General features: G+C 50.2%; 10 protein-coding genes across 10 annotated transcripts; 6 read left to right on the forward strand and 4 right to left on the reverse strand.

Annotated features, from left to right (window-relative positions):
- Positions 1-805: 805 nt before the first annotated feature.
- On the forward strand, positions 806-2,495 carry P170DRAFT_446076 (cytochrome P450; the record flags this gene model as incomplete). Its single annotated transcript, XM_024850762.1, has 3 exons — positions 806-1,042; positions 1,096-1,480; positions 1,537-2,495. 3 exons carry the CDS (start codon positions 806-808, stop codon positions 2,493-2,495), a joined length of 1,581 nt encoding a protein of 526 aa, XP_024706169.1.
- Positions 2,496-3,288: 793 nt separating this feature from the next.
- On the reverse strand, positions 3,289-5,185 carry P170DRAFT_356225 (FAD-dependent oxidoreductase; the record flags this gene model as incomplete). Its single annotated transcript, XM_024844132.1, has 3 exons — positions 3,289-3,577; positions 3,641-3,917; positions 4,009-5,185. The coding sequence occupies 3 exons, from the start codon at positions 5,183-5,185 to the stop codon at positions 3,289-3,291; spliced, it is 1,743 nt and encodes a 580-aa protein (XP_024706170.1).
- A 272-nt stretch (positions 5,186-5,457) lies between these two features.
- P170DRAFT_455242 (Aldo/keto reductase) lies at positions 5,458-6,629 on the reverse strand. Its single transcript, XM_024851512.1, has 2 exons — positions 6,240-6,629; positions 5,458-6,167 (listed from the first exon to the last, which is right to left on the reverse strand). The coding sequence occupies exons 1-2, from the start codon at positions 6,525-6,527 to the stop codon at positions 5,478-5,480; spliced, it is 978 nt and encodes a 325-aa protein (XP_024706171.1). The 5' UTR covers positions 6,528-6,629; the 3' UTR covers positions 5,458-5,477.
- A 123-nt stretch (positions 6,630-6,752) lies between these two features.
- Positions 6,753-7,945, reverse strand: P170DRAFT_455243 (alpha/beta hydrolase). Its single transcript, XM_024851513.1, has 2 exons — positions 7,379-7,945; positions 6,753-7,323 (listed from the first exon to the last, which is right to left on the reverse strand). Exons 1-2 carry the CDS (start codon positions 7,862-7,864, stop codon positions 6,949-6,951), a joined length of 861 nt encoding a protein of 286 aa, XP_024706172.1. The 5' UTR covers positions 7,865-7,945; the 3' UTR covers positions 6,753-6,948.
- A 180-nt stretch (positions 7,946-8,125) lies between these two features.
- On the forward strand, positions 8,126-8,790 carry P170DRAFT_155329 (uncharacterized protein). Its single transcript, XM_024842542.1, has 2 exons — positions 8,126-8,500; positions 8,589-8,790. The coding sequence occupies exons 1-2, from the start codon at positions 8,213-8,215 to the stop codon at positions 8,673-8,675; spliced, it is 375 nt and encodes a 124-aa protein (XP_024706173.1). The 5' UTR covers positions 8,126-8,212; the 3' UTR covers positions 8,676-8,790.
- Positions 8,470-9,818, forward strand: P170DRAFT_406305 (uncharacterized protein). The gene is made up of 4 exons (XM_024846622.1): positions 8,470-8,500; positions 8,589-8,764; positions 8,824-9,197; positions 9,254-9,818. The coding sequence occupies exons 2-4, from the start codon at positions 8,738-8,740 to the stop codon at positions 9,735-9,737; spliced, it is 885 nt and encodes a 294-aa protein (XP_024706174.1). The 5' UTR covers positions 8,470-8,500; positions 8,589-8,737; the 3' UTR covers positions 9,738-9,818.
- Positions 9,819-10,274: 456 nt separating this feature from the next.
- P170DRAFT_463942 (class I SAM-dependent methyltransferase) lies at positions 10,275-11,548 on the forward strand. The gene is made up of 3 exons (XM_024852206.1): positions 10,275-10,439; positions 10,503-10,532; positions 10,633-11,548. Exons 1-3 carry the CDS (start codon positions 10,387-10,389, stop codon positions 11,450-11,452), a joined length of 903 nt encoding a protein of 300 aa, XP_024706175.1. The 5' UTR covers positions 10,275-10,386; the 3' UTR covers positions 11,453-11,548.
- A 53-nt stretch (positions 11,549-11,601) lies between these two features.
- On the reverse strand, positions 11,602-12,944 carry P170DRAFT_406307 (cytochrome P450; the record flags this gene model as incomplete). Its single annotated transcript, XM_024846623.1, has 5 exons — positions 11,602-11,792; positions 11,876-11,977; positions 12,078-12,237; positions 12,406-12,540; positions 12,594-12,944. 5 exons carry the CDS (start codon positions 12,942-12,944, stop codon positions 11,602-11,604), a joined length of 939 nt encoding a protein of 312 aa, XP_024706176.1.
- Positions 12,945-14,328: 1,384 nt separating this feature from the next.
- P170DRAFT_446081 (UbiA family prenyltransferase) lies at positions 14,329-15,249 on the forward strand (the record flags this gene model as incomplete). Its single annotated transcript, XM_024850763.1, has 1 exon — positions 14,329-15,249. One exon carries the CDS (start codon positions 14,329-14,331, stop codon positions 15,247-15,249), a length of 921 nt encoding a protein of 306 aa, XP_024706177.1.
- A 465-nt stretch (positions 15,250-15,714) lies between these two features.
- Positions 15,715-16,218, forward strand: P170DRAFT_474423 (uncharacterized protein; the record flags this gene model as incomplete). Its single annotated transcript, XM_024853137.1, has 2 exons — positions 15,715-15,768; positions 15,838-16,218. 2 exons carry the CDS (start codon positions 15,715-15,717, stop codon positions 16,216-16,218), a joined length of 435 nt encoding a protein of 144 aa, XP_024706178.1.
- Between the last annotated feature and the right edge of the window lie 11,303 nt (positions 16,219-27,521).

The following is a 27,521-nucleotide window of genomic DNA, read 5'->3' on the forward strand; positions in this document are numbered from 1 at the left end:
GCCGAATGCGGATCGTCATTGCTTCCTGTGGAATAGTGTGATTTCGTCAAGATGATCATTACTCTTCTGGTGAACTGTCCAGTCCCGAACAAATGCAGAAATATTGACCACTGGACAGATTCGGAGATCACTAACCAGATGTCGATCATCAGCACTACCGAGATCAAGCGACTAGCGCTTTACTCAGCCTTGGAGTTACACAATGCGGCCTGCTGTGACGGCATTCAATGCCTCATTGGTAGATTTGCAATGGAGCTAAGCTCTGAACCAGAGGGAGCCCCGATACAGTATGGATTAAGTCTTGGGGCTTGGTCTGACTCCAGATTTGTGGCCTTGTCCTCAGTTCATCTCACCACACCGCATTTCCATCGTGAATGTGGGTTTATTGGGTGTCAAAGCAATACTTTCGGCGGAAAAAGAGATTAATATGAACCTGTTATTGGACCTTGCATGACTCGGCTGGGGTTGAAAGTGTCTTTTCGATTAGCAATCAGTATTCACGATCGAAACCAGGAAGATCGTCGCCTCCAGCCTGCGTCCACTTGGCAAAAGTGATCAGTCTCCACTGCTAGACACCGTCGGTCTGAGCCTGAGAATCCGATCTGTAGGATGTTCAGCGAGAATCTGGACCGGTGTTGGTGACTTGCCCCGCCTGTTCCGTCCTGCAATAGCCTAGGAATATATCAGTAGTGCTCGATTCCACCAAACCCTACCCTCCTTCTTCTGAAATTGCTTTAAGACGAGTTTCCTGCCATACCAGCTGATTAGACTGCCGTACGATGGGCTACTCCATCGCCGACTGAACATGTTAAAAGTCCAAGCCCTCCTTCAAGATGTGCAGATCCGTGTGGATGGCCAATTGCTTCCACTGATAGGATGTGCGACCCTGGTTCTCGCTCTCGTTCCTGTCCTATATATCGCCTTAGAGCAGGATATTGGTATTCCATTGGTGAGGGATACAGGTAAAAAGCGATTTCAGCTGTCCACCTTTATTGCCTACTTCTTCCACGCAGACGACGTGCTGCGAGAGGCCTATGACACCGTGGGTGACCCTTGCCTACAATCCACGGATACATGGTAGCTCACGTATTGCAGTACTTGAAGCATGGTCGAATATGCAGAATTCCGGACAAGAGCTTCGGAACGATGATCGTATTGCCAAACTGCCACATGAGGTGGATGCTGTCGCAGCCGCAAAGCGCTCTCGATACTCGCGAAGCGATTGTAGACATCGTTCAGGCTCGGTGGACAGTCGGTCATGAAAGGTACTTCACGGATGAGTGGCATCCAGGACTTCTCAGGCGTTCGACCCGCTCTTTCATGGAGACGGAGATCCCCAATTTCCAAGAGGAGCTGGAACTTAGCTTGTCCAGTATTCTGGGCAAAGATGAGACTAATTGGAAGGAAGTCAACCTGGCGAAGGCTGTGAAGCTTATCCTTATCCGATCAACTTCTCGATATATCGTCGGGTCACCGCTCTGTAAGTTCTTCATACTTTCCGAGTTTGTCTTGTACATCACGCTAACGCATCGGAAGGCGGCGACGATAAATTTATTAAATGGACCTTAATATTCATGGAGGTGATTACTCCAGTTGGAGAGATCCTGCGGCCTATGCCCCAGATATTCGTTCAGATAATCGGTCGAGTTCTGGCTATTCCGCGGAGCATGGTCATCGGCAAATTAAAGGGCCTACTGCAGTCCACGTACGATGAACGGCTCAATGGACTTAAGAATGGCCAAAAACCAGAAGATGGACCAAAGGACTTTCTCCAACACTTGATGCGGCAGCTCTACGAGGCCAAAAGCCCCGATCTAAACCTCCATTTTGTCACCACTCACATCGTGATCTTCCTGATGGCTGCCAGCGTACAGCTCTATATGTTGACTCCACACATTATATTCGACATGCTCGCATCGGACCACGAATACGGAACCATGTCGCAGGTCCAGGAAGAGCTGAACGAGAACTTCGGCCCAGCCAAGAAAAATGAGCCTCGATGGACCAGAAACGACGCATCCAAGCTAATTAAGCTGGACAGCATCCTCCGCGAGTCTCTACGCCTCAACCCCCTATTGAGCAACAGCATGTCGCGCAAAGTCATGGTCTCCGGTCTCCAGACACCAGACGGTTATACCCTACCCAAGGGCTCGACCGTCGCTCTTCTAGCGAGAACAGTCCAGAAAGATCCTGACATCTACCCCGAGCCCGAGAAATTTGTGCCGTTTCGATTCGCCGGGCCGGACGGGAAGAGGCTAGGGGTCACATCGTCGGAGTTCTTGGCTTTTGGACACGCGCAGTATGGCTGCCCGGGTCGCTTTCTTGTGGCTGTAGAGTTGAAAATGCTGCTTGCGTATCTGTTCAGGCATTATGAGGTCGAGTTGCCAGCAGAGTATGACGGCAAACGACCGCCGGCTATGTGGATTACGGATATGAAGATTCCGCCGCAAAACGGGAAGATTAGACTCAGGAAAAAGCCACTCAGTGAGATATGATGGTCAGATACTTTCATCCAGACGGTGGACCTCTCTTACGGTTTGTATTGCCTTTGAGTGGCGAGTTTACCTCGATGGCACGCCTCCTGCCTGTCGATGCCTCCCGCTCAAATTCGGTCCATACCGGGTCCAAGGAGTCATTACCTGCATACAGGAGCGCGAGAAACCCAGTTGCAATTCTGTATGAGAGTTGATGTAGTTATGTGAAAAAAAGGAAGCCACACTCGTTTACATCTTTACATATTATTGAACGTTATAGAATTTGGTATCAGTTCATGCCTTGTCCCAGAACCATATTATCGCCCCGTCGTTTGGCGCTCAGAAAGTAATGTTGACATATGCTACAAGGACTATGGTGGTGGAATATACATGAGTTGATTGATAGTGTATCTATCTTGATTTTGCTAACCAAGGTGAGGTTAACTATGTGACTATGATTATAGAAGCTATAGCCCTTCTCGTGTAGCTAGAGTTAATGATCCACTCCATTCCTTTTCTCTTCATTCTCTTCCTTCCTAGTAGTGATTCTCGTTAGATAGCATGTAGTTTCCTGTGTTGGTATATACGATATTACAAAGACTGCCTATTAGCCCAGCTGAGGCTTTTAGCGCAGTAGTAATATCAGGAACATGCTACATCCTTAAACAATACTAGTAGATATTCCACAAAGTGTATAAAGGCCAGTTAAATAGGAAGAAACCTACTAAGGTTTAACAAACACTGCTATCATCACCCAGTTGCGACTTGCTCGCTATGTGACACACACAACATTGCACGCGATTCCTACACTTCTCTATACCTGGATCCGACATAGTCTACCATCTATACTCTCCGCCCAGGCCTCACTTCCAACCCCTGTCAGAGCATAGAAAATATCCAGAGGGTCATACCTTTTTTTCACCTTCAGCAACTGGTTATAGTTCCTGCCATAGAACGTGGTCTGCCATTCAGGCTGATGAGCATCTCCCTCATTCAGGTATGCACCGCTGCCGGGTACGAGATCCACTAATTCGGGAATCAAAGTATCGGTGATCAGCTGCTGGTTGACAATATTGAGAGAATGATTGGTGGAGCTGAAAGGTCTATGTGCGCACCAGGTTAGAGACTCGGATGCCTAACAGCACTATGGAATAAGGACCACATACGTTCCAACGACGAGACTTATTGCCGCCGTGCGCCAAGCAGGATTCACAGAATTCTTTGGATCATGGTGACTTGGTCGAGAGGCATTGACGGATATACCAGATACCGTTGCTCCATATCCCGTAATAACGCGGAATTTATCAGTGAGGGTGATCGGCTCCGAGTCAAGAATGGACTGTGGGATGAATCTGCCTCCAAGGTTGAATTCAGTCACGTTGACATCTGGGCTCATGGATTCAAAGCTGGAGTAGAAGGTGGGAAATTCTTCGATATGATATGCTGCAAGGTGGGCAGAGATTGTTAGCTGAGGGGGGCCCTGGTTTGAAGGGAGTTTTCCTTCGGGTCTAAAAGGCAAACAAAGACCACGTACAGTATGTGATGTTGGTTTTTCTCAGCGCGATAAGGACTGGGTCCAATATCTTCTGCAGCTGCTCTCTCGATCCGCCGGGGATCGTTGTCGGCGCCATCGTGAAAGACGCACTGGTTAGGAACCAGACGCTGGCCCCCCGAGCCTCAAGGAGAGGCCCAAGGCTGTGACTGAAAAAGGTATCCACGACACCATCAAAGTCTCCCTGAGCAGCGCCGAGACTGGTGAAGGATAGATTGGCCGTCGCCGTCCTCAGCTCCGGGTATGCCTTGCTCACCATCGAGACCACCACGCCATATGTGCCACCTCCACCCCCTGAAAGCGCCCAGTATAGATCCGCATATTCATTGTGCGGCGACGCCGTAATCAATTGGCCTGTCCCGCTGATAACCTCCCACTCTAATACCTGATCGGCCGCTAACCCGAACTGCGAGACAAGCTGACCGTGGCCACCTCCCTGAGTATAGCCCCCAGCCAGCCCGACAGTCCTACAGTTACCCCCGACTACCACCAAGTTTTGTTCGCTTGCCGCAGCATTTGCTTCGAAGATCTGCACACCCGCGCCAACTTTGACCGCCTTACCCGAGTATCCCGGGGACTGATAATCGAAGAAGTTGATTTCCTTGAGATGATGCGTCCAGATGGCAACAGCGCCCGCACCGGTTGACTTTCCCAGGTAGTCGTGTCCGGTGTTACGGACGACAAGACGGATGCGGTGTGCGCTTAAAAAGGAAATAGTCTTTTGAATATCAGTCGCGGACTGCGCCTGCACCGAATATTGAACATATGTGCCAGTAATGCAGTGAGCGCTTGGGGGTAGAAACGGGTCGCAGCTCTGGTTAGCGTAGAAGCCCGCCATTATGGACGAAGAGCTTTCATAGTGTGTTTGAGGAAGGAGCCAGGTTTCCCGAACGGCCTGGCAGGCGGATTTATCGTAGGGGGCGAAAGGGTTGTTTTCGTGGCAGGGACTGGCAATTGGGATCGTCGCGATGAGTCGACCGCCCACCGTGCGGTTGAAAGCATCCCACTGGGATGCGGTGGGCCAGCATTCCTCACCGGGGAAACAGTAGCAGTCAGTGTTGTTGTTTCGGGCTTGAGTAGGGTGGGTGAAAGTGCTGATGGACAACGAAAGGATGATAAAGAGGAAACATGGAACCTGGAACGTAATAGAGGCGAACATGATTCGATGATATCTCAGAAGGGGTACTACAGGTGCAGAAGAAAAGAAAATAAAATGGTTCCTAGCAGTATTGGGCTTCCATCCCGGCTTTATATAGATCATCTATCGGCGCATGGGTGAGACAGGCCCCCACAGGCAGCCTAAATACAATAGGTAAATCGTCGAAGGAAAAAAAAAAAAAAAAAAAAAAAAAAGAAAAAGAAAAAGAAAAAGAAAAAGAAAAGAGCTGATTACGTTTCAAGGACAGGGTCTTCACTGGCGGCGAAGTATGTCTGGAATCTACCTGGTATTACTACATAGACCACCACCCAATTTCCACGACCGGTGCGGCTTCCTCTTGCAAGGGCTCATAGAGTTGATCGATCGCCTTCACCACCTCCTCTGGCAGTGGGCCAGCATTGCGGGCGTCAAGATACTCTTTTAGCTGAGAAACGTTACTCGGTCCGAGAGCAACACTATCTGTACTCCTAAGGCCAGAATGGAACAGCAGCCAGCGCAAGGCCGCCTGGGACAAGCTGCCAGCAACACCCCGATCCACCCAAGTGGCCAGCTCCCGAATCGCTTGGTGAAAGTCAGGCTTATCGTACCATGCCCGAAAAAGATAGCCAACCATGTTTCCCTCTGCCTGCTCGAATCGCGTTCCACGCAGCTGCGCCGCCTCTTCGGCAAAGGTAAGCTTGCCTGTCAAGAACCCCCCGGCTAAGGGCGAATTCGCCACAAACTTGACTTGGTGCTTCTGCAGAAGTGGGAAGAGCTCTTTTTCGTAATGGCGACAGAACATGTTATACTGGCCTTGGTAGACGGTAGGCCGCACATAGTTCCGTTCCGTAGCAAGCTCGATCCACTCGCTCAACTGTGCGGGGGAGTAATTGCAGAGTCCAAGCTCGGCGAATAAGCCAGCACGATAGAAATGATCGAAATTAGCCGCCTGCTCGGCAATAGGGGTGTCTTTGTCCGGGGCATGAGCGTAGAGCGTGTCGATCTGTAGAGCACCGAGCGTTGTGAGCAACTCTGATGGTGATAGTAATAGGGATACTGTCCGTCTAATACGTACCTTTTTTACTCCGAGGCTTTCCAGACTCTGGTGGATGGACTGTTCCATATTCTGATTGCTCAGAGCACTGGGTCGGTACAGGATCTTTGTATCGATGACAAAATCAGACCGCCGAACACTTCCCAAAAGCTTTTCAGCCGCCCCGGGATTGGTGGCAGGATACAACCGGGCGGCATCATAATGATTGATACCAGCCTCGCCAAGCGTGGTAATCAATTCATGCACATTTTCCTCTGTCCAGGCACTGGCGAACCCCTGAGTGCCCATCACATATTGAGGAGAAGCCATGACGGAGGACTGGGTAAGGTAGAGTCAACGAAATGAAAGAATGTTGGGAATGATGGATGGCGAAGGGGCTTGACGAAGTTGAATATCTATTCCACGTATTTCTATTTGGAAGGAAAGAGTAGTCTATGGATTAATCCACACCTAGACTAACCGGGGATCGCACTACAAACCCCTCACTTCGCCAACTATTAGTACCCCCGGATGGTTGTAGAGCACTAATGAATGGTCTGATTCGCACACAGCCGTACTTATTCGGGATTAGCGGAGACTACATTCGCTGCGTAGTATCTTTTAGTCTGCGCCAGGCCACAGTAGCGTGGATGATCCATGTAAAGAACCAACAGTGGGTTTGGGCATTCTGATTCATGCACTACTTGTCCATGTACCTCAAATGTCTAATTTCCGTCGCGCAGGGTTTAATCTAATCCTTCGCAATCGCGGAAACAGAAATACCGGTGATTGCTTCTGTAAATTCCTTGACCTTTTCGACCAGATGCTCCGTCCAGCTCAGATGAGGGGAATGGCCTGAGGGTGCATGGTAAACAGTAAAGACATTCCCACTCTGGGTCTGGAGGGCGATCATTGCCTCCTGGTAGTCCTTTGGCAGCGTACGATCATTATCCAGGACCAGATATGCGCATGGTAAGACGGAGTAGGCGTCATTCGTCAACACGCCGGTCATGACGGGCGAGGCTGTCAGCGTGGCCGCCCACCGGTCAGCGGATTCGGCATCCAAGTCATTGAACAAGTATTCCCTTGCGTTCACAATAGTTCCGACTCCGGAGACTCCGGGTTCCTAGGATGGGAGAAGTCAATAACGAGCTTTCATGCGGGCATGGGCGAACACCTACGTAGAATCGCATGAATGGCGGAGTCACCGGAGGACCATCCTTTGGTTGGAAGAAACTGTGGACCGATTCGCCTACCGGGATCACAAAGGCCCCCAAATAGAACAGACCGATGATGCCGCCCGCTTGACCTTTTGCTCGGCGATTTTTGCTCTGAAGTTCAGGGATAGCCGCTTGGGTTGCGACCCAGCCACCCGATGAATGCGCCATGAGAAGGACGTACTTCCCATTTCCGATAAGTTCCCTTAGTAGCTGGACTACCACATCTACGTCCTTGGTGTCACTAGGAAACCCCTCGGGAGGTGGGCCTCGGTTGAAGTCAGGGTTGTCGACGTCGCCCACATTTAGCTCCTTGAGGTTGCATGTCGGACGGTGGGGACAATATGCCTCGAACCCTTCCGAGCGAAGGTGCTCCATCAGGGGCTCGTAGGGGGCGGGACTGTGGTAAGAGCCATGGCAGATGATGACTGCAGGTTTGGATGTCGCCATGGCGGACGAGGGGGAGGGGGGACGTTGCAACGGAGTGAGATTGTTTTTCCCGGGTGAGACAGGAGATTGGGCCTTGGGAAGGCAAGCGGGCCTTTTTGAAAGCGCCTCCAGGGGTATATATAAGGTACTGCTCTAGGCAGATCAGGAGAAAGTCCGGCTGCATCCGACCTGTTTCGTTAGTGCTTACTTCGGCTGACAGGATCAACAAAGAACTCTGAACTCGGCTTAGGGCTGTGCATTTCCCCGCCACTGTCTGTGGTTCGGCCCCAGAGGCCACATATGGAGGACTCTGTTAATATCGTCCTAGTTAGAGGGTTGATTCTCTGACTGAAATATGCATGTCAACAGATGACCCCCAAGGGGGAAGGTAGACACTCGTGTATATATATCTGTATTTATTTGCAGGCAGTTGAAAGGAGTACGAGGGATTTACGGGAGCATATTCTACTACTACCTCTTTGTCTATCTGCCCCTCATACCATAATGGCGGTCGAGAGTAAACACGCTGCCAAGCTGATAGTTTCGGTAATGGTCCTTTGGGCTATCAGTGCAACCTCTTTCATCCTTCGAGCCGTATCCATTCAGATGCGCAAGCGATCCTGGAAGTCCCATGACTACCTCACGGCTCTGGCACTAGTAGGTCCTCTCTCCGTCCATACTGCGCCCTTTTTGTAAGGGCGAATACTCCACAGGTATGAGCAATGCGGAATCTGACAACCTACAGCTCTGCTTCACGGGGTATGCCGCGGACGTCACTGTGGGTAAGTGCGTGTTATTCACTCGGATGCCGCTCGATGATGAGGCTTGTTGACGACAGTCGACCATCCAGGTGCCATTGCGGGGGCCTATGGCGCGGATATTGACACTATCTCGATGAATAAGTTGGTCATTTCGTTGAAGGTTCGTTTCGACCTCCTCATCGTGTGCAGGATGAGCATGATTCACAACAATGGGAGTAGGTGTTCTTTGCGTCCGAGTGGTTCTTCGTCACGGCCGTCGCGGCTTTCCGACTCGCCATCATATGCCTGTATCTCGAGCTCTTTCAAGTCGCATGGTTCTACCGGTGTGCGATTACCACGATTGTACTAGTGGTTCTCTACTGGCTGGCGTCCATCCTGACAATCACCCTTCTCTGCCGCCCGATCAACTCCAACTGGAATCCCACCATAGAACGCACGTGTGGAAATGTGGCAAAGACCGAGTACGCATCGGCTGGATTCAACCTAGCGGTTGACCTACTGGTAGTAACGTTGCCAATGCCCATAGTCTGGAAGCTACAGATGACCGAAAAGAAGAAATTCGGTGTTACAGCCGCCTTTTTACTGGGCTTGATGTAAGCCCTCCTGTTGCCCTCCGCGATTGCCTTCATTGACATAGACCATCGCACAGCACGGCGGGGATCAACATCGGCCGAATCATACAGACCAAACTATGCGACCACGGCAACACGACATACTGTGCACTAGATGCGTCAATCTTGATTGCCGCCGAGATCTCGTCGGGTATACTCGTTTCCTGCGTTCCTACCCTGGGCCCCGTGCTATTCCGCAACCGCACGCGAGCATACATCGAACGAAGCAGCCGGAAAGTGCGCACGATTGGATCATCCGGGCGGCGGACCTGGGGGCAACGAAGGCCCCAATCGACTACGCTGCTGAACTCACATGATGACGATGAATATGAGCTTTCTGAGAGTCAGGCTGCGACGGGTGTCCAGATTACATCTCCAACTTCGTGCCATTTCGGGAAGGGTGACCCTCCCAGGACTGACAAGTATTCGACTGGTATCATGGTGGTCAACGAGACATCAGTGTCGGAGAAGACTGCGCCGATGGGACGGCAGCAGGGGACTGTACAGCCTTACCCATTTTGAGGCATACATTGGTCACTATCGCCGTCTCGCGAACGGTCTGAAGGGGAGATGAATGTGGGTCAATGAACTGTACTATACTATAATGACAATTGTAACCGGCCCACTGACTATCGCGCCTCCTTGCGATATGCCCATAGCCCTCGAAGTAATCGTATGGTACGGTAGCCATAGGCACCAGCAACGGTTCCGGAGTAATGCCCTCCGGTAGCTGAGGGGAACCCTGGGAGTTCGAGGGACTCGATCCACTAGCGTGAATTTTGCAAGTCTCGTCAGCCTCATGGGTGCAGCGCCAACCGAGTTTGGTCTTCCCGGCGTCGAGTTTGCTAGAGGCGAGGGGCGAAGGGACTAGGGTTGACATCCCGGTTGATAGCGGGACGCCGATACGTGGATAGCATCGGGTTGGCAGGGATCAGGGTCCTTTTGTCTCGGAGTCATTCCAGGCATGCAATTGGCCACCTCGCTTGCCATGGGGGAAGATATGGTCGGTATGATGGATGGCAGGTCAGCCATGCGTACGGAGCGCTCTTTAAAGGCACCGTAAAATCTCACGACATTACCCAACCCTACGACGTGGTAAAGCGAGGACCTTGCTCACAGCCCAATCAAACAACAATCCGAGACAGACTGTATCATCCATCGAGGGAAAACCATGTCCGACGTCTATGCCGACAACCTGCAGCGCGATGCAAGCGAGTCCCAAAGGTACACGCCGACCCCCCTCCCCCAGCAAGCCACCGCCATCTAACCAAGGCAAGGAAAATGCAGACTCGAGGAACAATTCGACCTCTTGACAGAGTATGTTTTACCAATGCTAACCAATGGCCTGAATTTGGCCAGACCCCGATCCTTGTCCGGAGACTAAGACGGAGTGCACACTAACCCCGGACATCTCCAGAAACATCGGCTACCTGATCCACCCGCTGATTCTGGCACGCCTCCCTCCCCTTAGCCCGCCGCTTCAGATAGCCGATTTAGCTACGGGCACAGCGTGCTTCCTCAAACGCGTCGCCCAGAGCGAAGAGCCCCGTCTCCAGGGCGCAATCCTCCACGGTAGTGATCTATCCACCGCGCTTTTCCCGCCGTCGGACTCGCTCCCCTCGAGTATCCGCCTGTCCCTGCTGGATGTACGGGCTCCGGTCCCTACCGCGCTTCACGGGATGTACGACTTCGTGCATGTCCGCCAGATTGCGGCTGGCCTGACGCCCGCCGATTGGGTGCCGGTAATCACCAACGTTGCCAAGCTGCTGAAGCCTGGCGGCGCCATGCAGTGGGAGGAGTGCGATTTTAGTAATGTCGTGCATCTGAGGGGCGGGGAGGGCGGCGCGACTTCGGTTGACGCGGCACGGACCTTGGGAAGGATGTTCAGGACAGGGCTTATCGACTATTTCAAGCACGGCTGGGATCTTTTGGAGGAGGCGATGAAAGGCGCGGGCTTGGTGCAGGTCGGGTCCGAGATGGTGAGCTCGGATCGTGTTCCTGGGACGCGAAAGGCTTTGACCAGGAATGGAATGCAAGTCATCCTGGACTGGGCCAGGGTCAGAGCGGGGCTGGGACAGTTGAGAGCAGAGGATGATGGCCGCTTGCTGACCGTGGATGAGGTGGAAAGACTGGGCAAACAGGCGTACAAGGACATTGAGTCGGGATGCTACGTCCGGTTCGATATTCACGTTGCCTGGGGATTTCGGCCTGATGGGGCCGAGACGCTGCGTGCGTAGACCCGGATTAGCGCTCTATCGACCTCTGATGCGTGTAATAGGTCCAGTGGTGCGTTTTAGATTAATGTGATATCGCCGTGCTTGCCCCATCGTTACACTGCATCTGCTAGCTAAGAATGCCGATAGTATACGGCCAGCCCGTCATCCATTCATTCTCGTCCCACGAACACCAATCGACACTCGCCAGGCTGCGCAGTCAGTTGGTCCTTCATATCTTTCTCCACTCGCTCGCCATTCTTGGTCCCTGGCGCGAATTCGATGTGGTATCGGCTGACGAGCGCCGCAGTAACCAGTCGGATCTGTGTCAGGGCCAAGTTCTTACCCACACAGCTTGTGTTGCCTAGGGCTTGTCAGTCATTCTGCTCAGGATATGCAAGGGGAATATCGAAGACCCCCTGGGTTTGGGGCCTGACGGAAACGTACCAACCCCGAAAGGCGCAAAGGCCCGTCGATCCCGGATCAGTTCAGGTTGGCTATACCATCGCTCGGGGATGAACTCGTCCGGTTGAGCGTAGGCGGACTCCACTACATGGTTGAAAAAACCCTTGTCAGTCGCTCTTGGAACAAGACCAAAGGCTGGAGCACGTAGTGGAGAGACAATGGGTAGGGGGCGGAAGAAACACACATCGTCCAATCGTATACCTCGGCGCGCAGAGTTTCGTGCCACCGGGGATGAATGTGCCCTCAATCGTAATCCCCTCTGGTGGCGTTACGCGGGTGCCAAACGTGAGTACCGCAGGAAGAAGCCGCATGGTTTCGTTAATCATCCCATTCAGGTGGGGTAGCTTCGCAAGTCCGACGGTGTCTTCGAGGGAGGTAATCCCGGTAAGCTCTTGGTGGACCTTTTCTGCATGCTCGGGATAGCGAGCGAGGAAGTAGAATAGATGAGTCAAGGTTGGAGCGTTGGTATCACTTTGGGACCGCATATTAGCAAGTGGATACGAGTAAGACACCAACAAGAATACAAACCTTCCAGCCACGACAAGCGTTGCGGTGTCGCCGCTTAACCACAGTCCACGGCTTTCGTCAGCATTTGTCGTATGGTCTTGAATGAAGAAGGAGGCAATATCCTTGTCGGGTAGTGTTCTCTGCCCATGTGCTATCAGCGGAGCAACGTATCCAGAACTCGTGCATTCAATACCTTCATCCGTCGCTCCATGCATTTATCACAAAACTCCAGCATCTGAAACCACCAACGAGCCCACCACAGGCCGGGGATAAAGGCGAAGGCAAGGCGGGGGATCCAGATTGCAGGGCTAAAAGGGCCTAGTAGAGCTAGCGCAGCACGGAAGGTGAAAATAACTCGATGCCACTCATTATTCTTCATCATGCCAAAGTCTTCGCTGAAGGCGAAGTCACCCATAGAGTCAAATGCGAACCAGTACATGACCTCGTTAATAAGAATAGGCCCAGTGGCTCGCTCCTTGATGAGCTCGACGAGCGTCTGGACTTTGGCAAGGATGCGAGGATGATATTCCCGGATCGCTGGCATCCGTTGTCAGTTTCCTTCTGTAGAAACACCCAACGAGAAAATTAAAAAGAAAAAGAAAAACAGAAAAAAAAAAAATGAGAAACTCATTATGATACGCACTTACCTGAGCTGCTCAATGCATGGGTCCAGATTTGCCGTCTCTTAAGATGCAGGGCACGATCACGAGTAAAGATTGAAGATATCCTGGGATATAACAGGTCATACCAGTCGGACCGCGTGTTCTGGTTTCGAGGACCATCCATGGCTTCGTGAGCGGCCGGGTGAAAGACCGTGATTTCTGAAGGACCTGTCGTCGACGTCAGGAGATATCAGGGATATAAGACCGCAAGGACGGTCCTCATGAGCTCTAGCGTACCTGTGCGAACAAACGTGCCATACTTGCGATGCCATTCTTCAAGAACGTGGTGGCCATGAGAGGTTCGACAGCGCCAGACATGCCACAATTTCGAAGCGGCGGCCAATCGAGGCCCTGGGAACTTGCGGAGTCGATGGAAGAAGAGGCGGTACACGATGATACTACTGAACAGCGATAACAGGTATAAACCGAACGGCGCGGCCGGATGTAGCACGAAATGGTTAAGAACATTCCCAGTGCCCGCATTGAGAGTGTAAAGACCCCCGAGAAATGCGAGATGCGTTACAACCAGAGTACCAACCCGGAGATGCCACTCGCCGTGGAGAAAAACAAGGCAATGAGCCAAAAGGCCGCAGGAAATGGCAAGTACCTCTCCAGTAGCCATAATGCTTGAAGATTCGACAGATGTTGGTGTTGTAGTGCAAGGTTAGACCTCCTACGAGCGGGGGTAGATTGGTGATTAGGACAATTTGACTCCTGGCAGAAGACGGCCAAGCAGGGTGCCACGTCGTCGGCTTTTAAGGAGCCCACTGCAACTATGAGCCAGGTTCGTGCATGAAAGGATGAATGATTAGCGGGGATGAGGTAGTATGAGTCGTCTTTCCAATAAAGAGTCTCGCAGATGCATCAGCCAACACAACGTTTGCCTAGAGAGGGGCGCAGCAAAAGATACCGTACGGTTAATCTAGTTGTAATATACTTCCCTGTGTCATTTCTTCCAGTTCTCAATGTGTACTAATTAAAGTACGGCTTACGGTGGGGGTAATAGGTTGTTGAGGGGGTGTTGAGGCTCAGCCATGGCATATATTTGACCATATAATAACCCTCTCTTGTCCCTACTGTTAATCATATCTCGACTTGGGAAAGCAAGTTTATACGGCTTAAACATGATGCACGTCTGTGGAATGAAGGTGAGTGAAAAATTGTTCTGTTGGCGTCGAAGGGTCAGGGTTGATTATATCTAAGGGGAAGAATATCCCACGCAAGAAGCGCACGGCATTTGAAACAGTGCTACATATCTTACACCTTATGGTCTACCACCTCTATACCATCTACCTCTTTGCTCGGAGCGACTTCAAAACAATTGTAGTTCCTAGCACTCTCTTTGGCGTGATAAACTCTCTCGCCACGAGAGCTTATGGACTCGATGATAGTTCCCCTATCACATTTTCTTTACTCCTCAGCCGCCTCACTCAATCTCTCTTCTGGGTCTGTCTTGTTTTTATTCCATTCGCGATTAATAACCAACGCAACCCCTCCGCGATTGCGGAGGACAAAATTAATAAGCCATGGCGGCCGCTTCCTCAGAATCGCCTTTCCCCCTTCCAAGCCAAATGCATTATGTATTTCCTCGCTGCCCTCGTCCCTATACACGGCTACGTCTGCAATGGAATTGGCTTTCGTCAGTCCTTATTCCTCCGTGCTCTTGATATATGGTACAATAATATTGGCGGCGGGGATAATAGCCCTATCCTGCGAAATCTGATTAATGCCCTTGGGTACCTCTGTTTTACAACCGGAGCACTAGAAATAGCGCTGGGCAAGCAACTCAGATTTACCTTGGAAGCAGTTTCCAGCTATTCTGGTGCCGAAAACCATCTGATTCAGTGGCTCCTTGTGATCGCGGGAATCATTTTCACTACAGTGCACCTCCAAGACCTCTATGATCAGGTGGGCGATGCAGCGCGTGACCGGCGTACTATACCTCTGGTGATTGGAGACGGGCCTACACGATGGACAATCGCAATACCCATGCTTGTGTGGGGAGTTATATGCCCTCGATTCTGGGGCCTGGCGGGTGGACTCCTCTCTCTCAGTATTGGACTTGCGTATACCGTGGCATTGAGAGTTTTGTTGGTGCGTGGCGGACAAAGCGATCGAATGACATTTCGCCTCTGGAACTGCTGGATCTCTACTATCTATGTTATGCCTCTTTTTGTGCAGGAGTAAGTGGACTGGTGGTTGGATACGTCTAGTACCATAGCTGTGTATTCCTTAACGAACACCACGGATCGCCTAGGAGTATGACCGTGAGAATTGATGGCGATCTTTTTATTTGGATGTTGATTGCGAAAGGACTTTGTGAATTCATTAGACAGAACAGGCCAAGTATGCCTCGGACCTCGAATGTACTTTTGAGGCGCGAACGGGTTGGCTATGCCATTTGCTTATACAGCACAACATTCCTTTGCTTATCTCAACCGTCCTCGGTCTTTGTGGCATTTTTTAATTTTTTTTTTTCTTTCAATTTCCAAAGCTGGGGGCCGGGTCTATAAAGCGCCGTCCCATTCCACATCGGCGGTTCGGTTCCCTGTTAACCTAGCGTTCACCCCCGAACCCATTTATGAACACCCGGACAAATCCGCCCTCTACGCTCATCCCATAAGGCCAGACTCAGTCGAGTTAAAAAACGCAATGTTCTATACCGATATCATCATTGATGCAGTCCCATCGGTGACGCGCGATGCCGTGAGTACCGCCAATTCCGAACATTGAGTAATTCTTAGCCATCGGGGTTATTAACTAGAAGGGTGAAAGTTCCTCAACTTCTCTGCTCTTTCACTCTACCATAGTAGCTATTACCAGTCCATAACGCTACCGGACCAAGCGCCCGCTAGACCCGGCGACAAATTGATCTGTACTATCGACAGCATCCCCTACCCCGCCATCGTTGAAGTCAACTCCCCCCGGGAGTTTACATGGCGCGGGTACCTTATCTGGAATTGGATCTTCAACGGGTTGCATAGCTTCAAATTCGAGAAACATGGCAATCAGACCCGGTTCGTGCAATGCGAGGAGCTCGGTGGTCTTCTAGGAGGTGTATTGGAGGCTGTCGCACGGGACAGGATGTTGGATGGGTTCCGACGGTTCAATAATGACTTTAAGTGTTACGTGGAAGGAAAAGAGGAAGGACTGTAGACGTGGGTTTTATATGGGTACCCATGGGTTCTGCCGAAGTCTACACCGGGTTCCTTACCGGCGGATCATGTCGAGCTCTTTGGAAGCGAGGAATTTATCCATGGTGGCCGCGAGGGACCCGAGGGCTTCGCGGCAGACACGGGCGCGATATTCACTCTTATTAAGCTGGGGCTCAATGGCCATGAACACAGAAGTTATATTACTATTATCTTTTACAGCTAGGGGAGGTATATAGTCTTGCGGGCCTTAACTCTTTTGGTAAAATAGTAAGGATTAATAAAGAAAAGCCAGATCTTAAGATCTTGTAAAAGTAGAATTTAGGTCCGCCAGTGGATAAACAGGAGTAACAACAGGATCTATTAGTCTATAATATATTAAAATGTAGTGAAAGGGCTTCAGGAAATAGCAAAGGTTAAAAAGAATAGTTCCAGGAATTAAAATAATATATTTTTAACATCAGGGCGCCTAAAAAGGAAAGGTACCCCAGGTCGCAGATAGTTGTAAAGGTGCGGGAATCGCTGGTAGTTAATAGGCGGGTGGGTGCCTCTAAACCGGCGCCGTGGCTCGACCTGTCCGGTTGCCCTACGTGGTGCTCCTTAGTTCCTTCAGACAGTGGAAATCGTTAAATTGTTGGTGGATTACCCCACATCCTAGAACATGCGGTGCCTGAACTCGAGGTGCTCACCGCTGTAGCCTATAAATACTTCGTTTTACCAGAGAAAAGTTTACGATATAACATCATAATGAACAACGGATGATTAAATGAATGAATTGTTGAAGGTTATCACCCATCTGAGCAAGATGCTGAAGCACGCTTTTGTTACGATGCTTTGGACGGTTGATAATGATACTAAATGCCATATTAAGCGGGACCTCGACGAGCGAATGGAGATAGCGAGGCTCCAACACCATATCAACGTCCACGCCCAATTTCCATGTTGAATGGAGTGATTGTGAATCAATGAGAACCGAAACTTGATATACCCATGCTCTAAATGCCTTTGATGCTGAGTTTTCAGACGGACCTAAAAGGTTTGATATCTCTAAATCACCGTTGTGTTAGCGAGATTTGCATACTGAAAGTAGGATCTTTAATTGGGTTCTGTTTTCTTACCGCCCAGCAACTGTGTGGCCAGAAGGGTGGGTCACCGCAGTGGACTTCGTTGCCATTATGCTAGTGTACCATAGTATTGTAAGTCACATTTCTCTATGATATTAGTGAAAAACAACATAAGTGGAAGAAGCGCGACAGGACAGCGCCTTTTATAACTTCTGTTTACTCAGTCATGATGTGACAATTAAATAGCGATTAAACCTCTCCAAAGAGCTCCTATTCTCTCACCCCACCCAGAATGCCAGTTGTAAAGCAAGGAACGTGGGACCTTTAGCAACACAAAACCATTCGGCCAGCATTACCTGCGACTGCTAGGCAGCATCCAATCGTTGTCTCATAATACCCTACATGAAAATATCCCTTGTGAGGATCAATAAATATCTCATTTGATCTCTTGCGCTAGGCATGATGCATGCTGATATGACTAATCGGACTGAACTATTCTACAATAAAACGTAGAAGGGAGAATAATTAAATTGGAACCGCACCGAACCATATGCGAAGGTGATGGTGAATTTGGTACTGGGCATCAGAAACTGCATCCGCATGTCTGACCCCAGAAGCTGCAAGGGACCTCATCCCTGCCGCCACCTCTTTCGGCAAACTTGTGTTTTTAGTGTTAGCTAGTTCCTTGCAAAATGCAGGCAAATCAAGTTTTGTTTTGTATACTAGTACTTCATTTATTTATTTTATTATACTGGGAGCTAGGAATAAGATCCACAGTAATTTGCCGCTGTGAGGGATGCTTTCCTAGAAGCGGGTAGGGTAATATTCAAGCGCGATTGGGCACTGTTTACCAGTAATAGGAAATACTGGTGGGTCTGAAGGTTTTGTTTTGCCAATGTAGCCTAATCTTTTTATAATATAATCAGTATGGTGTTTGTTTTAATGTGGCATAGGCCCCTTTCTTACAGCCCTTGCTCCTATTTATGTGGTGCGTATGTACATTGTAGATTACCTTTATAATATGTACTTGGATATTTTCAATGATTTATCGAGCAATTGAATCATAGCTGAAACCCTCACCGAGCCCGCGCCGAATGAAACCATCTTTTTACCATAGCTAGCCAATAAACCTCAAAGATATAGGCGGCATTTATGCCATCAATATACATCATCCGCTCGACTTCTGTCAACTAGCTGATCCAGAATTATTTACGCCCATCATATTTCTTTTCACTGGCCACAATCTCACCATTTCTTGATGCGTATATTATCTGCCAGATTAATACACAAAACGGCTCATTGATTCAAGATTAATTCAGGATTGAGTGTCCGTCGTATTGCTTTTCGGTGGCCGCCATTTGAAGGTCGAAGCATGCCCACAAGATATCGTGACTGCTTCGTGGTTCGTCTAAGCCAAAGATCCTATAACGTTTCTTACTGTGGCTGCCGAGATAAAGACGTTTCATATATTTATCGAGAAGGGATAATATTCCGACGTGGCTACTCAGGACATGGGATGAACTTCATGCATTTGTGTGCAGATATCTACATCCACCAGGTGTTCGTGTTGGATTAATATTGTGACCATGAGTCGATCAGCCCCTTTGCAAAAGGATTTTCACTGCCAATATCTCAAGCTACGTGGAAATACTAGAAAAAAAACCGCCAACACCTGATCAACGGGCTGCAAAAATTATATCAACATACCATGGAAGAATGGCCTGGCTCCCCGTCTAGACTCTACCCTCGTAGTCAAGAACATCCTCTGATCCATGAGATTCTGGGTCGTCTCCAGGTGCTGTCCGCGGAACCCTAGTTAGCGAAGGAATCCAACTCGGCCCAGTCTCGGTTGGCGAGATCAACGTCCGCGGGGTCGAGAAAAGACTCCGAGTCTACGGAAAGGGCTCCCAGCGCACCAGACATGACTTTGTCCGTCGACATCTTCGGCAGTGACGGGGCCCCATCGCCCATCACATCCACCGGCCTTGGTACCGCAACTTTCCCGCGGGAGGAGCAATGGCCCCTGCAGACGGCTACCGATCCATTCCTGTTCCCCCGAACTCCGCTCGATCTTCCTTTGCATCCCTTGATCGAGACCAACCTCCAGTGGCCCCCGGAGTCGGACCTGGACTCCATTCTGGCGTTCTGGGAGCCAGTTCTAGGGATGATGCCCCCCGCTCCCACGACAACAGCGATGGCGGCTATCAAGAATCCCTCACCCGCTCGGCTCCTCTGCGAATAATGGCCAGCCCAGGTGGCTAGCAGGCAGATCTGGTCTCCGACCACCCCATTTCCAATGGGACTTCATGCTGCAGGTGGGCCGGATAAACTGCCATACGAACCCCCCTCCCGTGGGCTTTGAACAACCCGAACAATGACTGGACAGGGTGGATGCAAACGCTGAGTGATGTCAGGGAATGACAACAAGAAATATCTATCTTGTAATGAGAATGTTTCTTGTATGTGAAATAACAGCTATTTATCTAGTTTTCTTGGCTCAGCATTCTCATCCAGCTTATAAATTACCGTAAGATCATTCATCTCTATTCATGAGGTTGTGACAAGAAGTACATCTTACTAGGTTAACAGAACTGGGACCAAGTAATTGATTGATGGTCATGCCTTATTCACAACAGTACCAACAACATTAACCCAGCAATCAACCGGCATAGCAGGCGAGGCTCATTCATCCCTCGCAAACAAAGCCAAAATCTCATCCTTATCCCAAGCAGCAGCTACATCCAACGCCGTAGCTCCCTCTTTATTTTCCGCCGCCGGATCCAGGCCTAATTCCACGAGCAGTTCGAAAATCATCACATCATGGTCCTGCATATCCTCAACATCTTCTCCTCGAGAGGCAACCGCATGGAGCAAAGTGTCTCCGTTATCATTCACAGCAAAAATATCATGTTCCGCGAACAAACGTCGCATGTCATTCAGATCAGGGTCAGTCCGCCGTTCCATATCGGTATGATAAAATCGCACTGCGCTGACGTAGGGGAAGAGGGGCGTGTTGCCTCTATTGTCACGAGCTTCGCGGCTGCATCCGGCGTCGATGAAGGCTTGGTAGAGATCCGTATAGTCGTGAAACAATTGATCGTTCTCGTCCTGCTCGCCCCGAGACTCACGCTCCTGTCTTCCTTCTACGGTGCATTGCATGAGCCCTGGAGTTAGGCAGTGTAGCGCTGTTCTGCCGTCCGGGAGAGGATCGAGGGCATCTGCGCCTGCTGCAAGAAGCAAGCGAATGTTCGACGGGGAGGGTATGGAATAGCCATCAGGATCGTATTCGCAGCGATCGATTGAGCGAATTAGTTCACAATGGAGCGGCGTTAGGCCATATTTATTGCGCGGGACTGGGGATGCGCCGTGTCGGAGTAGCTCGTGAACTATAACGCCCAGACCAGAATACACCGCATAATGGAGAGCAGTGGAGCCTGAATCATCAGCGACGTTAACGTTGGCATCGCCTCTAATCAGCTCCATCGCGGAGGTTCCCGTGCCCCGCGGGTCCCTGGTGACCCTGTAACAAAACTGGTTCAAATGGCACGCTCGGAGAAGAGGTGCTCGACCTTGGGCGTCTCTTTTTTCAATGTCGTAGCCGGCACCAATGATGGGGTTTACTCGCCCATTCAGCGAACAGATTTCATGCAGGGTCGAAGATGTCTCATCATTTAGGGGCTGGTGCGGATCAGCGCCATGGGCAAGTAGGATGTGCATAAGCTCGTCACTTTCGGCAGAGGCGTCCTTGAGTGGAGTCTCCGGCTTGCCCTTATGCTGCGATCGGTGCATCTTATAACAAGCATTTGGATCAGCCCCCGCCTTGAGGACTAGTTCTAGCGCGGCATTATAACGTGTCTTTATTGCGGCGGCAACTATTGGCCTTCCTTGAAGAGATCCGCCGTGGTCAATTAACTTCTGAATCAGTGAAAGCTCTCTTTTGTTCTCAATCGCGTCTTGAAGTGGCGAACTTTCACTCTCAGCTGAGCTGGCATTCACATCTGCCCCGAATTTCGATAAAATGTCAAATGTCTCATCGCACCAGAGAGCGATCTGCGAGGCGTCGGGACTGCCGGCACCTAAGGCAGTCTGCAATGGAGTTTTGCCCTTTTCTAGTAGCTCGGTATCTGCCCCTGCCTCCAGTAGGATGGTAAGCGCCCGAGGATGCCACCAGTTTCTACCGCAGGCGAGCCTATGCAAGGCAGTTGGAGAGTTCAGGAACTTTTTGCTGTCCACAGATTGGTCAGAGTTCTCATAGGGTACGTGAACAGCAGTTTGTATCAAGAGCCTAATCATCTCCATGTTGCAAAGCGACCGTTCGGTAGCAGAATCCAGTAGTGACGGCAAGATATCAGGCGTATTCTGAACGTGAGGAAGCAGGAACTTGGCCATCGTTAAGAGACCCCATCGGACACAAAGATGAAGACCGGCTATTTTGTCGTTCTCTGTCAGATTGATCTTCGCTGAGCGCAGGAGTTCGTCTACTAGCTTCACATTCCCCGCCGAGATCACACGCTTTAAAATCGTGTCATCCTGAGATATCGTAGGCATCGTGTCGAATAGCTGTTCGAAATAGTCACCAGAGGAGGCTTCCAATCCTTCCCCTGAAGGTTCCAAGGGCAATGATGAGGATGCTGCCAGCTCATCCAGAACATCCGACAAACCAAGTGTTTTTGCAATGTCCGATGCTGTTTTTTGGTCCTTATCACGTTGCGCTGGGTCGACCCCAGCTGCGAGTAGAAGCCGTACGACCTCCCGAGGTGACCGACAGTCTTCCTCACTATTGACCACAGGGCCCAATCTCTCCAGCTTCATGCCCAGGTCGCTTACGGGTCCTGAGACCCGTTCTGTCGCTGGCTCATTCTCTTCTGCGTTTCTGTGGGAACGTGGAGCTAAGCCAAACTCGGCCGCAGCATGCAGCAGCGTTTTGCCTTGTCTATCGCAGATGTCCGGCCGCAGACCTGCATCAAGTAGGAGTTTCACAGACTCATATCTTCCGGATTTGGCAGCCTCATGCAGTGCGGTTCGACCTTCAAAGCTTGGATCATCAACTGGTACGGACTGACTCTGGTGGGCTTCAAGTAAGAGGCCCACAGAATTAGACTGCCCCGCTTCTGCAGCATAATGGAGAGTTGTTCTTCCGTGGATATCCTTAGCTCCAATGTTTGCACAACCGTTAATCAGAAGAAGAGTATTGGAGTCAGAGGTCGCCGCTGCAAGATGTAGGGGAGTAAGGCCCTCAAGGTCTTGCGCGTTGATATCAAATCCCCATTCAGGGTCCAGCAAGAATTCAAGCTGTGTTAGTGCTCCCTTGCTCGTAATCTTCCTTCTCGTATCTTCGGAGATAGCCGCAGCAAGGTGTAGTGCTGTTCTTCCCTGATGATTGCGCAAGTGAAGAGGTGCGCGGAGTTCAATCAGGGCCTGCATCATATGCCTCGACCATCCCCACTCACTGCCGATTCTCTCATGGAAGATAGAGTTCCCCTCTTGGTCGACACTGTTGATATCTGCCCCGGCATCAACCAGCATCTTCATACGGGACATTGATTTTGCGAGGTCTTCGTTCCCGTAAGGTTCTCCTCTCTTTGCTGCATAATGTAACACTGTAATCGTCAGCCCCTAATCGTTAGATATGAATTACGACAGATCTTACCTGATTTTCCTTGAAAGTCTCTTGCTTTGGCATTAGCACCGAGTTGCAATAAATCAGCAATCTGCCGGTTCAGATTCCTCCCGCCCATTGATATTGATGTCAGGAGCACCGTTCGACCGACGTGATCCTGTGATTCTAAGCATGCTCCATACTTAATGAAAACATCCAAAACGTCTTTCCTCTCGTCGTCATAAACATGCTCAAGGCAGAGTTCCAGTGGTGTTCTCCCGGCATGATTTCGAATTTCCGAAAATCCCATAGAAAGCCATTTTTCCGCATGCCGAGCCATGTATAATGTTGACCTGCAAAGATAATGAAAGGGCGTATTGCCATGAGCGTCTTGCTTTTGGAAATCACCCCCAGCTTCCGCGAGAACGTGTAGATCCATCATCGCCCCTTCTCTGGCAGCTACATGAATAGGCGTCATCCCATCTGTTTTCCTGTCCACGTTAATATCAGCCCCCGCCTGCACAAGCATTCTGACAATGTCTGCGTCTTTGGGATAGAAACTGATGTGATGCAGCGGGGTCTCTCCGTCCATATCTGCTACAGAGGCATCGGCGCCATTTTCAAGAACCCAGGAAATAAAGGTGATACTCTTTTCTCTCTCAGAATCGTTCCAAAAGTCTGACCACCCAAAAAGGGCTGTCCGCCCCTTGTAGTCGGTAGCATTGATATCACACCCTGCCTTGATGAGAAGTTGTAGCACCTCTCGGCTCCGTTCGTCCTTGACAGTCCCTCGGGATTTATCACGTTCAGCAAGCCTAGCCCAGCCATGGATAGGAGTAAAACCGATGTTTTGTGCTCGGACGCCGTGTAATAGCCCCGGGGTATCGCCTGCCGGTGATCCATCTAGAGATCGAACGTGGATGTCTGCGCCGTTTTCTAGCAAGGCTTGAACCGTGGCGCTACTTTGACTCTTTGCGGCGTGATATAAGGCCGTGTTGCCGTTGTGACGGTCGTCGATCCCGCGGCGAACCTCTTCATTTTTCAAAAGAAGTTCAACTACCCGTGCTTGGCCTTTCGATGCAGCGAAATGGAGAGCTTCTCGGCGTAGCTTTAGGGGGTCAATGTAGCTCTGCAGCTCCATGACAGTCTCAACATTTCCCAGTCTGCAGGCATAGGAAAGAGGTGTTTCTCCTTTGTCAAAGTTTCCCCATCTCCCTCTGTAGTATCCTGACTCGTCTTCCTTTTTTTCCTGTACAGCAGCCAGAGGATCTGCTCCCGCAGCCAACAAAACACGCACAACTCCATGATGATTCTCATTTGCAGCATAATGCATTGGGTTCATCATGTCATCATCAATCGCATCGTGACTAGCCTTGTACTTCAGAAGAGTCTGCACGGTCTCGGCATATCCCTCCTTAGCAGCATGTATAAGGGGGGTTCTATTGTAGTCATCTCGACACTCCGTGTCTGCTCCATTAATAAGTAGACGCTCAGCGTATAAGTGAAGGCCGCTGCGTGCTGCCACATGTAATTTAGTCAAGTCGTTGCTTGAATCCAAGCTATAGCTTCTCCACAGCATTGCCCACGGGTCAAAGCATGCAGCGTCATTACAGAATTCATCCAAGAAATCGATGAATTCCTTTGTTGACTCGGCCATGTAAGCATGGTCTGGCCAGTTCTTTGAGGCATATTGGATCAAGGGAAAACGCTGCCACAAGGCTCTGTTGCCGCCGTTATCCTGACCATATTTCACCAGTCCTTCGCGGCAGCAGCGAGAGACATAATTTACACAGATGCGCGCGATATTCTCATGTGCAACCTCAGAGTCAAGGACGGGGAATTCTCTCGAATCTTGCCCGTCTTGAATGTGGCTGACGTCTCTGTTAAGGAGGAACTCGGTCAAGGAGTGGTGAATGATCTGGATGACGCCGTCCTCGCAGACCTCCAACAAGGGTCCGCAGGTGCTCCGAATAGCAATTTTAGTGTTTTGGTCTGCAGAAAGACCGCCGCGATCAGGCAATGAGTCCACCATTGTTGCCATCTCTAGCAGACGCAGTGGCCTCCATGAGTATACCACCCATTCCAAGACAAGCCGTTGAAAATCTGTTGTTGTCTGTGATCGAGCGGCGTGTTCACGTAGGGTGCTCGTGTACATGCTCCCCAAACCTTGCGGTAGTTGGCTCAACTGTGAAACAATCGTAGTGGGGTGCAGAAGTAGCTGATCCGTGACCAGGCGAGCATATAGAAACAACCCCTTTCCCCGGTCGCAGATGGTCTTTTTGATCTTCGCCGCCTCGTCTTCTGTTAGGTTCGTTTCAGATTCCAGTCTCTGGGCAATGTAGATAGCAATATCTCTGTCTACGTTCCGGCGATCCAGACGCAGGTCAATGAGACAAGACCCTCCGAGATGCTTTTCCAAGTGAGGCAACTGACGACTAGTCAGGATCAACTTGATTGACTTGGGTGAATTGCGACCCAGGTTCAGGAGATCCTGCAAGAACTGATCGTGGCCTGACTCCATTTCGTCCAGCGCATCAATCACGCAGTATACTTTAGGCATTGCAGCCAAAGCACAAGCAAGGCATTTCCACAGCTCATTGAACGAAACACTCCCCACGTAGTTATTTCGGTCCTTTAGTGGCTCCAATGTCTCCTGAAGGACAGGAGAGTGTTCCACAAGGCCGTGACAGAAATCTCTCAACAGCGACTCTGGAGTCCGATTCGCCTCAATAATCTCTCGGAAGAAGAAGAACAATACCGGCGCATCTCCTCGTTGCTGGAGCCGCCTGACCATGCTGGCAGCAACCACTGACTTCCCACTGCCTGGAATCCCTCGGATCCAGAGGTCGCCGATTTCATCGGTGTCACTCCACCGACGGTACTGGTTGGTGTCGAGGATCCATTCCCCGGTGCCAGCTGCATGGGAGTTCAGGTGCTTCCGGTACTCGCTGGCTGGCGAGGTTGTGTCGGTCGGAGACAGCCATGTTTTGAGCTCCTGGATCACACGCAGTTCAGCATTGGTCTGGCCCGTGGTTTCTGTGGCCGGTTAGCTGGTGGCACTAGGTATTTCCATGGGATCTTCGACGGCGGCAACCGTACCGGGACGAGGAACAATAACATATTCGTTTGCGTCGTTTCCAAACTCATCAGTCATGGTGGTCGTTAATCATTAAGAAATTGTTGATCAGATCGTGAAAAGGCTGCAGTTATTTTGGCGACACTAGTTGGCTACTAAACATGTTCCTGACTCATCCTACCAACAGCTCTCTGGCTTCCGCGCTTATCATTGGCCCATCTCGCCATCCAATGCCTCACTCCAACTTCGCCACCCTCGAAAGTCGGTCAATATTAGCCAGAGCCTCATTTTTTGATTCTATGCCAACGTTCAACACGGTCGAAACGAAATTGAATTATTAAATCGACTTGCCAAGCCGCCCGTGCGCTGTTGGTAAAAGCTTCAAATGCCCAGAATTCCGCCCTCGAATACAACTGTTCTTCACAGGGGGATTTCACGTCAAATTATTAACCCCATGTTTTGGGCCACTCTTTTATGTTGTTGATATTTTTCTAATCACTATCCTGCGGGGCACTCACAAGAACCCTCTAGAAAGTTCACTCGAGATTCGCGAGTGGTTACCTACCAAATTAGTGCGAACGGTTGGGCGCAGGGTCCACTTTATTTATAGCCAGTAGTACTAGTCGCGTACAAATTCATTATTTCAAAACAAGTTCTATGCAGGCTGGGAGTATCTCAGAATTACAGTGCTGGAAATTCAGGATAAGCCTTGAATAAACCGAGAATCATAGTGAGATTTCCCTCCCAACTTTCAACGTACATCGGTATGCTCAAGAAGCAAAGTGCCCATGGTGATTCATATATTTCTTGGGGCAAGCTGATGCGCTTTAATCACAGTAACTCTTATTTTTAAGTTGCTCTGAATTCATTTAACAGGATCAAAAACAGTATTTCTTGGAAAAACACAGCCCTCATTTCTCCTAGACGGCAAATATTCCAATTCCTGCTCGTAATTCCACCCAGGAAGCGACAAGGTGACCTCCTGTGAGCAATTTACTAAGTATTCTGCAGTTCCACGAGACTCTTAGCCCTTATCCTCTTCGATACTCAGGATCAATAGAAAACTTTCACATACACAAGCAAACGACTGAATCGCCGCATTGAAGCAGTTCCCTCCCTCGACTTTCTCCGCGACTTCCTTGCAGTCCCGGTGCCTAAAAAGCCGACACTCCTTAGAGTGACGTACAAGTACGCTGCCTGCAATCAGCTGTTTATTCTCACAGCTTTCCTTGTGATCTTTTCCTCCATTCCAGTACTGATGGCACTTCATTTGACTGTCGCCGCCGTCGAAGTTGTGACACCTCTTCGTGTCGATTCCATAATAGATTTGATACTTGTTTGGATGTCCAAGACCGCAGTCCTTTATATTGTCATAGGCCATGACATCCCACGCGGAGGCAAATGAGGCAAGAGAGAAAAGTGCCAAGGGGATTGTTGTCGAGAGTTTCATCTGGAAAGATTTGATTGGAGGCTTGAACACAAAAGAAGATTCCGAAGTGGGATGATCTGTTGTCTGGCTTGTAGTACAGTGTTGTTGGGCCAGCGCTCGCTCTTTATACCACATCATT

This window comes from Aspergillus steynii, assembly GCF_002849105.1.
Source record: "Aspergillus steynii IBT 23096 chromosome Unknown P170scaffold_3, whole genome shotgun sequence".
NCBI lineage: Eukaryota > Fungi > Ascomycota > Eurotiomycetes > Eurotiales > Aspergillaceae > Aspergillus > Aspergillus steynii.